Source organism: Schistocerca piceifrons, chromosome 6, assembly GCF_021461385.2.
Source record: "Schistocerca piceifrons isolate TAMUIC-IGC-003096 chromosome 6, iqSchPice1.1, whole genome shotgun sequence".
Classification (NCBI taxonomy): domain Eukaryota; kingdom Metazoa; phylum Arthropoda; class Insecta; order Orthoptera; family Acrididae; genus Schistocerca; species Schistocerca piceifrons.
The window spans coordinates 88,523,073-88,536,493 of NC_060143.1; the positions used below are offsets into that span (position 1 = coordinate 88,523,073).

At 41.2% G+C, this 13,421-nt stretch overlaps 1 protein-coding gene across 1 annotated transcript in view; it reads right to left on the reverse strand.

Annotated features, from left to right (window-relative positions):
* LOC124802481 (coiled-coil domain-containing protein 85C) overlaps positions 1–13,421 on the reverse strand; it is a 69,397-nt gene that overhangs the window by 20,195 nt on the left and 35,781 nt on the right. Inside the window, exon 3 of the mRNA XM_047263290.1 lies at positions 10,049–10,310. Coding sequence (XP_047119246.1) covers positions 10,049–10,310 — 262 coding nt within the window. The remainder of the gene's footprint in view (positions 1–10,048; positions 10,311–13,421) is intronic.

The window sequence follows — 13,421 nt, forward strand, 5'->3', positions numbered from 1 at the left end:
AAATATTGAATTGTCAATCCAAGTGAACACTTAGACCTATATGTTCTTTGAAACCTACAAAATCACGGAAGCTGCAGAGTAATCAATACTAGAGCCATGTTGAGTAAATGGTGCTTGGGTCTACTGCCAGATAATGTTGTGCGAACTCCACGTCATCTAATTGATACAACTATCTGACATCTTCAGATGAACACTGTTGGTGGCTGTTGGCATGTAGCAATGGTTGGTGTTCACACTAACACACTTTTCTTATGGAGGCTGTGACTGGAAGTTATGAATGGAAGAAAGCATTACTACCAGCTTGACAGTAGCACTTAAAGGCTCTCCAACTACAGAATGAAAGGGTGGGCTGCTGCTGTTGCTGCTGCATGCATGCATGCATGGAGTATGACTGGTGCTGCTACAGGGTAAGAAAAAATAATAATAATAAAAATTTCCAGGTTAAAAATACACTTTTTCCCAGGCAAAAGTACATTTCTTTCACATGTTAAGTGATAATGTTCTTTCCCTCAGAGGTGTAAATTTATAAATCCGTTGAATGGCAAAGGATTTCTACACTGGCATAAAACTTAGCAGCACTTTAGAAAATGAAACCCGTAAAGAACAAAGTGTTTCTGAAAGATCTTTGATGTGCAAAAGTATAAATACGAATTCCACCAAATACAGCATGGTAGCTTCCGAAGCACTGAAACAGAGATTGCACTGTGTGGTGTGCTTTATCAGCCAGTCATAGCTCATATCATGTGATCTCATCAACCAATGAGAACAGATACTCAGAGCGAAGGACAAGTGATGTGGTCAGCCAACAGCAATTGTTAAGTGCCATGAACACACAAATAGGGGAGGGTGTGGTTACACAAGATCCTAATAGCACAGCTTACACTGCAGCAGCTGAATATTTCTGACAGGAACGGTTATAAATTTCACTGCAGTGCATAAAAAAATTTGTGTCTTACCTGGCTGAAAACATGTTCCATCTAGGACTCAACTTTTCTGCAGAAAAACCAGTTGTGTGTGAAATTGCTCAAGAAAAACTAATATTGAAGCTTGGTCTTTTCTAGTGTGTGTATGTGTGTGTGTGTGTGTGTGTGTGTGTGTGTGTGTGTGTTTTACCCATTAAGATATATGAAACACAAATGTGCCAGTAAAACTTTACATAATGGCATAAATGGCTGGTCTTCTGGGCCTGAAATTTTTCTAGGTGGCTGGTCCTCAAAGTGTTGAGTTTTCAATGAGAGTCAAATGCTCCTTGATTTAAGAAACTGATTGCACATTCTTATATGTAACGTAATTCATACTGCGTAAAAGGAAATTTACTTTGAAAGTAATGCTTCTCAAACCACCATTCATAATATTTTCCAGTGACCTTTTAGAAATGTACACAGTTGTGATGTCATGCTCATCAAAAGCAGTTCGTTGTAACAAAGTATTGGATAGTCTTCATCCTGAAGCCTTTGACACATTTTGCTGTTAGCATATGAAAGTGTGTCCACTGTGTTTTGTTGTTGTAAATGGCACATTTTCTGTGTAACTGAAGTTTTCGTTTGGTGTTATTCCCTCATTTGTTTTATAGCTGCAGTGTTATTCTGCAGTAGCAGGATAAAATACAAAGCTTTGTTAAAGAGTCAGTTCTTACTACTGAAAATTACAAAAATTTAACTGAAAATTAAAACATCGATAAATTCCCAGAATTCTAAAAAATTTCCAGGTTTTCCTGAATGAAAATATTCCTGCCTTTTTGCAGAATTTCCCTCTTGTCCCAGGGTGTGTACACCCTGAGTCACTGTCACTGTAGCTAGGAGCCAAACCAAAACTGACTGTTAGATCTCGCACTGAAAATATTTGCCCTGCTCATGGCAGTCAGTCTGCAAAAAGCACAAGGTTTCAGGCTGTGCTGAGATCGTGTCCAAAATCTCTATTAAAGAGTCTGTCGATCACGTGATCATATCACAACCTCTACGGTGCACTACCTTATGGAGGAAAGACTGTCCTGCTTTTAGCAGTGTATGGAAAACAAGTTTGAGGTGTTCCATTGTGAAGCATAAACATTACCTGTGTTTCTACAGGATATAATTCACTAAATCCAAATGTTTAGTTTGCAATGGAGGCAGAAAGAATAGGGGACTTCTTTCACGGTATGTTCCTGTGTGAAAGAAAATGAGTGGATTTTAGGACATAGCCTGTATCGCAAGCCTACTCTCACTGATATCTATTTGCAAACTACAAGTGGTCATTACCCGGCATGGCACAGTTGTGTATTGTACACTCTGGTTCAGAGGCCACATGTCTTATCCAAGCCTGATAGCCTGCAAGGTGAGGAACATATGAGAACGGTTTTCAACAGAACATCTATTCAGGGAAACAAATTCATTCCACATAGTAAACTAAGTGAGGCCAGCACAGTGGACACCATAAAGAGAGAGACATAATGTCACGACCCTCCAAGCATACTTTAATAGTAATTCTTCTAGAATCAGAAGAATACTTGACAGAAACAGTATGTACTGTGTTTTTCCTAATATACTAACCTGAGGAAATTGCTGGGTCCTATCAAATACTATCTTTACTTAATTTATTGTTTTATTTAGCCTAACCAGAACATTCTCATTTTCTATGTGTACTTGTGGTTCAGTAATGCACACGTAAGATGAAAATCTTGTATGTTTGGTACTCCACAGGTTTAAGACTTTCTTAACAGACGTCTTGCTGTAGACCATGAGCTGCATGTAAAGATATTTACTTGCCAGATGGTACTTGGACCTATAGCTCATCACCTGTGGCACATATGTATACTTCTACCATATTTACCAATAAAAAGATGAGGTTTTTTCCCAAATTTGCCATTAAAAAATATGGGGTCATCTTATATTCAAAAATTAAAATACTGCTGCTGAGGTCAAGGTTTTTACAGTGTTTAATAGACTAATGTAGAGCTCGTCTTATATTTACAGCTGAAACTTTGGCTAGTGAGGCTTCATACAAATTTATTTTGAAGAGCTCAGAAGGGTAGAGCTTAGCAAACAATACTTTTGTTCGAACAGGTTCGAGATTTCTCAATATGCAGAAGCGCTTGATATAGTACCAATCCTGTTCATTCAATCACATGACGTCAGACTCATAACGCTAGTGCAATGGATGTATACGTGAGGTAATCTGAACTAGGCACTACAACAATCTAACGATCTACTTAAAAACTGACAATTTTGTGAAACACAGGAGAAATACACTCCTGGAAATTGAAATAAGAACACCGTGAATTCATTGTCCCAGGAAGGGGAAACTTTATTGACACATTCCTGGGGTCAGATACATCACATGATCACACTGACAGAACCACAGGCACATAGACACAGGCAAGAGAGCATGCACAATGTCGGCACTAGTACAGTGTATATCCACCCTTCGCAGCAATGCAGGCTGCTATTCTCCCACGGAGACGATCGTAGAGATGCTGGATGTAGTCCTGTGGAACGGCTTGCCATGCCATTTCCACCTGGCGCCTCAGTTGGACCAGCGTTCGTGCTGGACGTGCAGACCGCGTGAGACGACGCTTCATCCAGTCCCAAACATGCTCAATGGGGGACAGATCCGGAGATCTTGCTGGCCAGGGTAGTTGACTTACACCTTCTAGAGCACGTTGGGTGGCACGGGATACATGCGGACGTGCATTGTCCTGTTGGAACAGCAAGTTCCCTTGCCGGTCTAGGAATGGTAGAACGATGGGTTCGATGATGGTTTGGATGTACCGTGCACTATTCAGTGTCCCCTCCACGATCACCAGTGGTGTACGGCCAGTGTAGGAGATCGCTCCCCACACCATGATGCCGGGTGTTGGCCCTGTGTGCCTTGGTCGTATGCAGTCCTGATTGTGGCGCTCACCTGCACGGCGCCAAACACGCATACGACCATCATTGGCACCAAGGCAGAAGCGACTCTCGCTGAAGACTACACGTCTCCATTCGTCCCTCCATTCACACCTGTCGCGACACCACTGGAGGCGGGCTGCACGATGTTGGGGCGTGAGTGGAAGACGGCCTAACAGTGTGCGGGACCGTAGCCCAGCTTCATGGAGACGGTTGCGAATGGTCCTCGCCGATACCCCAGGAGCAACAGTGTCCCTAATTTGCTGGGAAGTGGCGGTGCGGTCCCCTACGGCACTGCGTAGGATCCTACGGTCTTGGCGTGCATCCGTGCGTCGCTGCGGTCCGGTCCCAGGTCGACGGGCACGTGCACCTTCCGCCGACCACTGGCGACAACATCGATGTACTGTGGAGACCTCACGCCCCACGTGTTGAGCAATTCGGCGGTACGTCCACCCGGCCTCCCGCATGCCCACTATACGCCCTCGCTCAAAGTCCGTCAACTGCACATACGGTTCATGTCCACGCTGTCGCGGCATGCTACCAGTGTTAAAGACTGCGATGGAGCTCCGTATGCCACGGCAAACTGGCTGACACTGACGGCGGCGGTGCACAAATGCTGCACAGCTAGCGCCATTCGACGGCCAACACCGCGGTTCCTGGTGTGTCCGCTGTGCCGTGCGTGTGATCATTGCTTGTACAGCCCTCTCGCAGTGTCCGGAGCAAGTATGGTGGGTCTGACACACCGGTGTCAATGTGTTCTTTTTTCCATTTCCAGGAGTGTAGCATTAAATTGTATCAACTCTCAAAATTTGGCTGTATTTGAATAGGTTTACAGTATAAGTTCTCATACATATATGGCTGCCATATACACACAGTAATGCTGCTTTTCAAGTAAAGGTAACAGTCAAAGGTGAAAATCTTGTCCTTCAAGAACCATTACATGATTCTGAACCCAAGTCAATATTTTATTTTGTTATGAGAAACTAATGGTTTATGAAGTGTGTTGTAAATGAAAATTTGGTATCTGTTAGTGTATCAGAACACAGGGGAAAAACACATTATCAGCTTTAGAACAAGATGGTGACATTTAGATGAGACGATAAAGAAAAGTAATCCAATATTCAATGTCTAACAAGGAAAACAAATCACATTTCGGTGACTGCAGCTGTTATCACAAGAATAAATTATAGTGGAAATAATCCCTCATGGAGATCGTACCAACAGACGGCACTGATCACAGGATGAGCAAAAGTTTGAGAATTGGAATGAATCGAGATTTTGATCTTTTACATATATTTTTGTTGCTGTTGTTACATGTGACTTGCAACCTAGAAGATATAGCATCTGTGTTTCACTGCTGCTTAAGCACAGCACTACGAAAGGCTTGGAGGGAGCAGGGACATGAGCTTAGCTGAGAACTATAAGGAGTGTGGGGAGAGGAGTGGTGAGTGGGCAGCAAATTCCATCGTGCTGGCAACCATGGGAATCTATACTGCTTACTTCAGCTTTTTACAAACATCTACCATTTTTCAAGTGCATTGGCCTGAATCTATTTCCACTCAGAATCTAGTCGACTACAAAATTGGCCAAATACTCAATAGCATACATTTCTGGAGGAGATGCTAGAAGTCTAGACTGGGGTCACTGGCGTACTTACATGTTTCCTGCACCAATGTTGTGTCAATGCTCACTGCGAGATGGGGGAGGGAGGGCAGCTGGTGGTGGGGGCAGCTGGTGGTGGGGTCAGGTGGTGGTGGTGGTGGTGGTGGTGGTGGTGGTGGTGGTGGTGTGGGGGGGGGGGGGGAGACAGCCAGGGGTTGGGAGGGAGGGGGTTAACTGCTGGTTCTACACAGTCAATGAGACAGCGGCAGGCAGACAATATGCTTTTGTAGCAAAATACATTGTAACATTCTCACATCCGTATAGAAGTGAAATCCACTGTTTGTTTAGAGAGAGAGAGAGAGAGAGAGAGAGAGAGAGAGAGAATTGCAACATGTTAGGAAGAAACAGCCAAATATTTGTGAGAACGAAGACGTAAGCTTCACAGTTGCCCTGTTAGGACAGAGGCAGGGAAGATAAAAATTAATGTTAACAATTTTGATTTGTTTATTTTATTTCTCCTTGTTTTGTCAAAACATAGACCAAATACATGGCATAAGTTTAGAATAGGTGTAATGGTAACTTTTTAGGCAGATAACTTATGTCAATAACAGTTTGTAATTTTGATTAGTTAAAAGATGTTAAAACATAAATTTTTCACAAGTACCTCTTAAAACTTGGGACATTGGGGGGGGGGGGGGGGCATCTTATATGCAGGGTCATCTTATACTCAGGTATGTACAGTACATCAAATGACATGTGTCAAATATGCAGTCTTTATGATGTTAAAACTGATGTGGATCTCTGTAGTACACAGTCTGACATATGTACATGTTACAGATGTCAAACTCTGAATAATCACACTTTTTTTAGAGTTTTACAGCTGTAAAATATACACATCAATTTTAAAATCATAAAGATTTAATACTTCACACACATCATTTGGTACACATATACACATTATGTGTCACTAATGATAGGCTACGTTCTGGCAATTAAATATTTTATATTTGGCTCATGGTGTACAGCAGCTGTCTTTCAGCAATTACATCTGAGATGTTACTATGACAGTGATTATAATTACTGACACAAAAATAGTGAACATCAACAACAATAAAGTAGTGTTACTGTTGAAGATAAATGAGAGGAAGTGCATTAGGAAACACAGTATGCATTATGCATGAGATTCCATGCCAATGTAGGTTGCTGTTTAACCAGTAGTGTTGTACAGTGCATAATCATCGCAATGAACACAAATTTCATATTTATCTGGATCAAACAGAAAAGTCAAATATTGTTTGCCACAGGGGAAGGCAAAGATTATATCCTTAGTTTTCCTGCTTGTGGGATGATGCATATTCGCTTCTTGGGAAACCTTACCAATGATCAACATGGTTTCTGTATCTTCACATAGCTGCCTTTCATTAATTACCATCACATCACTATGAGAAAGGCAACTATTTTGATGGGGCCCCTGTCACAATACAGTAGAGGATCCACATTGCGACCAATTCTGGTTCATCCCCAGCTAAAGCAACTGATCTTCCTAGGCACATGCTGGCTCCCACAAACTGCTCCTTGGCAAAGGGACAACTGCCTTGATGAAACATTGTGGGATTTACATAACATAATGCAATAGCAGACATGTGAATAAAATATTCAATGGATCCACTGAGAAATGCCAATGTGTCAATGGACCAATATTAATTAGAAAATGTTTTCAGAATTATAGTGAAAAAGTGTTGAGTGAGTAACTTATAGCAGATGACAGCAAACAGCCAGCCAATAGCCTGTGTGTACATGCTTGCCTGTGATACAATCAAGTCACTAGGAGCTGCACCATTACCTGTTGTTCTAAATAAAAGGGACACAAGCATGGACAAGGCAGGGAGTCATTATCAGATAGCCACCGTGAACAAACATGTATTTTGTCTGATGCTCTGATCACATTTTTAAGTGTTTTTATTGCTCCAAGGAAGAATTATTATAAATGCTGTGACTTACCTACAACATGTATGAAAATTAGGATGAACATGTGCACAGTCAAGGCCAAATGTTACATTATACAATATTATTTGTAAACCTCTCTCATTTTGATTTCCTTCCTCAATTTTGCAAATCCAACAGAAACAACATTATTTAGGTGGCAATAACTTTGGTGGAATATTTGTTAGCACAATAGTCAAGAGTCAGAGCTCAATTTGAAACATGAAGCTGTACCTACTCTAATTGATGTCTCTCTCAAAATATTTTTATACAGGTAGCACCAAGGTTGTGTACCATCACAAGAATGGTAAATACTGAGAATAAGCAGTAAGAACCAGAAATTTAACTGAGTTTATTCAAACTAAAATTACAATAACAAATTACACTTACACTTCATAACAACGAAAATAATCAATTTTTGACAATATAATGTAACTGGATAGCTCAAAAAATCTACTCACCAAATGATGGCAGGAGAACACGCTTACACAAAGTGGTTTATCTTATGCAAGCTTTCGGAGCCAGTGGCTCCTTCTTCCGGCAGAAGAGTTGAAGAGGAAGGAAGAGAGGCGAAGGAAAAGGACTGGAGAGATTTAGGAAAAGAGCTGCAGTTCAGAAAAGTCACCCAGAACCCCAGGTCAGGGAAGACACACCAGATGGGATGAGAAGGAAAAACTGATTGTTGGGGACTGCACTGGGTGAGATTTGAAAACTTGAGAGCTTAAAAGTGGAAGACAAGGTAATGTGCAAGATGTAGATTACTGCTAAAACATTGTGCATGAGTTAATAAAAGTGAAATCAGCTACTTCAACAAGGCCATGACTTCCTAAAATCATGTCCTGAAATGACATCCATTCTGTAGAAAGGCACATGTCATATATACCAGCTGTTATGTAAACACTGTTTGGCCTTTTACATCAGCATGACTACCACCCAGTTATCAGTTAGGATGAATGGGCATTATCTCAGCATTTCTTCACGCTAACTACACCTTTCTTCACTTCATTTAACTTTCTATAGCTTTCATTTTCTGATCTGTCTATTTTTTACTGTCCCCCCTCCCACCCCTGTTGCACTTAGCTTCTCACTGTTATTAACTCGTGCACTATGTTTTAGCATTAAACATCATCTAAATTCTACAGAGAACTGATGTGAGTGATACAATCCTAAAATTGTGTGCATCTGTTCAATGATCATTTTTGAATGACCTGTGCATTTTCCCCTTCATTTGGAATACTTCATTCCTCCTGCTACGTGCATTAGAGTGCTGAAAGAAGAGGGGAGAGTGTTTCGCATACTCTATGTAGAATCATGTAGGTATAGTAGGTACACTATCAGTCTCAGGTTGTATGATATTCACAGTGAAACACTTCCAGAAAATGGAATTTAGAAAAGGTACTGCTGGAAGTAAAGCTGTGACTGCAGGTCATGACTTGTGCCTCAATATCTCAGTCAGTAAGAGCGCTGCCCGCAAAAAGCAAGCTTCAGGGTTTGAGTCTCGGTCCAGGACATAGTTTCAGTCTGTCAGGAAGGTTCAAAAACACTGCACATTTCAATACAGAGTGAAAGATTCATTCTCAGACTTTGGCGTTTTGGCCATCTTTCTGTCATCCTCTGTTTCACTGTCAGTATCATTTCCGAGTGTCTGGACAAATAGCTTTGATCCATTTATTGACTTAATGTAAGATCAAAAATTCTTACGATTTTCTGTCACAATGTTAGACAGAATTTCACTTTTGGATTTTTTGAACACTTCTTGCACGATTCTCCTTACATTGATTTTGGCTTATTTCCGTTTCTGTTTGTGTGCAAGCTTTTTGCAAGGCTTCAGATTTGTTTAAATTTTTAATGAAGCTCTCTTTTCCTTCAAAGCCGCTTTCTAACATGCCTTTTGCACCATGGCAGGTCACACTCAAGATTGCTTGCCACGCACCTGTCTAAAGTATATTCTACAATACTCTGTAATTTTGTCTATTTACACTCAACATTTCCAGTCTCAGAGATGAATGTTTGATGTTGACAATTCAGGTCATCTAAAATATATTCTTTGTCAGACTTACTAAATGACACATCTTCCCACATTTCTTTACTTTCCTACTGACATAAGTAGTTAGTGAGACTATACTGGCCTTACAATCCCTGAATCCCTGCGCTACGTTAACTTTGTCGGAAAGTTTGCACCTGTTTGTAGCCAGCAAATCTCAAGACGTTATGCTCTGGAGTTCTATGATCAAGGCATTTTTTTTAAAGCATTTAGGACAATATTGCACAAATCTCTGTCCCTATGCAAACTGCCCATTCAGTTGAGTCTCTCAGTCAATAGCTGATAAGTTCTAATCTTGTCCTAATACTGCAACATGACCTGCAAACTTACACGTGTCAACATAAGGAAAAACAGCACTTCCAACCCATATGCACACATTCAAATACTCGCAATATTTCTAGTCCACGCTATGAACTTTATGATCTCCCCTCATTAATCACACAATTTCAATTGCACAGATGCTTATGTAATGGAATCTGCAAAGCAGATGCTGATTGTTCCTAATAAATGTATGTTACTACATACAATTAACATCAACCTATAATGTTCAACATACCGTTGAAAACATTTCCACTGCCACGGTGCCTGCCGGCACCAGCACTGTGGTGGTTTGTGCGGTCCGTGTTTGTCCCACTGCTGGCAATGCGATGCGCAAATTGAGATCCCGTAGGAGGCTGCACAGGAGGCTCGTCAGCATTCGTGCTGGAGCTCGACCCATCACCGTCGTCACGGAGACCTGGACGCAAGCTGGCCCCACACGCTGCACACACACCATTCTGCTGTCCACCGCGCTCCTCGTCCAGATACAGGCATAGCTCCTGCAATTGAAATGAGTAACCAACTTCACTGTAAAGCTCCATGCTGAACTGTTGAAAAATCTTTGCTAAAGAATGACTACTTCCACACTAGAATTCACTAACAAAGACACATTTAAAGAAACAAGATTTGAAATAGTGCAACATACTTTGTTTGAATGTAATTAAAACAATACAAACAAAAATCATATTCCATTAGGAATATCTGGCCACCTCATCAGATAAAAGGAGAAATAAATGAGCTAGTCATCTTAAAAACATATTAGGAATCCCACCACCCTCTCTTAGAATAGGTATCCTTTAAGTACAGTTTACTTGTCCTTTTCCTTCTGGTTGCTATTAAAGAGCTACCTTTGATAAACAGTAGTCTTCTTTTGATAAATATTCAGTTTTATTACTCACAACTCCTTTGAGGCAATGATGGACATAGCTGGATAGTAACATGACTTCCAACACACTGTTTTAACCATCAGTTCCATAGTCACTGGTTTCCTCAACACATGTTTTTGCAAATCAAATAAATACATCATTTCATAACTGCAATACTTGATGTGCTATGTCTTAGCATTTTGCCTGAAACTATGTATAACAATAAATCTCTCTCCACCTACTCCTCCATTTCAGCCACACGACTTACAAAGTAACTAACCAGTAATTTGTTACTGATTCAAACCCTCCCTGCATTTAAAACAAAAGCTCTACTTGTTTACAACGGTACAGCTTCCTCTTACATTTCACAGCTGTATTCTTCCTGTCCAACAGCAAACACTGTCAACACTATCCCAGTTTCATCATATTTTACTTGGTTAAATTTCTTTTTTCCCTTTCATCACGTCTGTTAACTTTGTCATACTATTATTTTATCAAAAAACAAAGATGATGTGACTTACCAAACGAAAGCGCTGGCAGGTCGAAAGACACACAAACAAACACAAACATACACACAAAATTCAAGCTTTCGCAACAAACTGTTGCCTCATCAGGAAAGAGGGAAGGAGAGGGAAAGACGAAAGGATGTAGGTTTTAAGGGAGAGGGTAAGGAGTCATTCCAATTCCGGGAGCGGAAAGACTTACCTTAGGGGGAAAAAAGGACGGGTATACACTCGCACACACACATATCCATCCACACATATACAGACACAAGCAGACATATTTAAAGACAAAGAGTTTCCTGCTTGTGTCTGTATATGTGTGGATGGATATGTGTGTGTGTGTGTGTGTGTGTGTGTGTGTGTGTGTGTGTGTGTGTGTGTGTGTGTGTGCGAGTGTATACCCGTCCTTTTTTCCCCCAAAGGTAAGTCTTTCCGTTCCCGGGATTGGAATGACTCCTTACCCTCTCCCTTAAAACCCACATCCTTTCGTCTTTCCCTCTCCTTCCCTCTTTCCTGATGAGGCGACAGTTTGTTGCGAAAGCTTGAATTTTGTGTGTATGTTTGTGTTTCTTTCGACCTGCCAGCGCTTTCGTTTGGTAAGTCACATCATCTTTGTTTTTTGATAAATTTTTCCCACGTGGAATGTTTCCCTCTATTATATTATTATCATACTATTAGCTATTTATCTGCAGCTTCACCTATGTACATGAATGCCACATTTGATGCATTACACACACCTCCTCTTCTCCCTCCCCCTATTTATCCTCTCCTGAATTTTTCCTTCCATCATATCTATTAACTTTATCATATTATCAGGTTTTTACCTGCAGCTTTGCCCACATACATGTGTGCCAAATTTATTGCACACTGCACACATCTCCTCTTCCCCCCTTCCTCCGTTCACCTCCTCCTCCCAATCCATCTGGTCGCATCTCCTCCTTCCCCTCTATTTGTCCATCTCCTTCTGACACCCCCTTCCCCCCCCCCCCCCACCAGTCCATCTCCTCCTCCCACAATCTCTCTGTCCATCATCTACTTCCATTTCCTCCTCTCCCTTCTTTCTGACCATCCCACCCTCCCTCCTCTCATTATCCATCTCCTCCTCCCTCTGTCTGCTCAGCCATGCCCATCGGCATATACAGGGTGGTCCACTGATTGTGAGTGGGCCAAGTATCTCATGAAAAAGCATCAAACAAAAAAACTAAAGGGAACAAAACTTGTCTAGCTTGAAGGGGGAAACCAGATGGCGCTATGGTTGGCACGCTAGATGGCACTGCCATAGGTCAAACGGATATAAACTGCCTTTTTAAAAAAAATAGAAACTCCAATTTTTATTACATATTTGTGTAGTACATAAAGAAATATGAATGTTTCAGTTGGATCACTTTTTTCGCTTTGTGATAGATGGTGCTGTAATAGTCAAAAAACATATGGCATAGACAAACAGTTGGTAACAGGTAGGTTTCTTAAATTAAAATACAAAATGTAGGTACATTTGAACATTTTATTTCGGTTGTTCCAATGTGATACATGTACCTTTGTGAACTTATCATTTCTGAGAATGCATGCTGTTACAGCGTGATTACTTGTAAATACCACATTAATGCAATAAATGCTCAAAATGAGGTCTGTCAACCTCAATGCATTTGGCAATAAGTGTAACGACATTCCTCTCAACAGCAAGTAGTTTGCCTTCCGTAATGTTCGCACATGCATTGACAATGCGCTGACGCATGTTGTCAGGCGTTGTCGGTGGATCACAATAGCAAATATCCTTCAACTTTCCCCACAGGAAGAAATCCGGGGACTTCAGATCCAATGAACGTGTGGGCCATGGTATGGTGCTTCGACGACCAATCCACCTGTCATGAAATATGCTATTCAGTACCGCTTCAACCGCACGCGAGCTATGTGCCGGACATCCATCATGTTGGAAGTACATCACCATTCTGTCATGCAGTGAAACATCTTATAGTAACATCAGTAGAACATCGAAATCAGCATACATTGCACCATTTAGATTGCCATTGTTAAAATGGAGGCCAATTATCCTTCCTTCCACAATGCCGCACCATACATTAACACGCCAAGGTTGCTGATGTTCCACTTGTCACAGCCATCATGGATTTTCCGTTGCCAAATAGTGCATATTTGGGGAGCAAAATAACTAATGATGGTCAAAGTAGAGAGGATATAAAATGTAATTATTGAATGACCCTTGTACATATTCCAGAATTCAAAT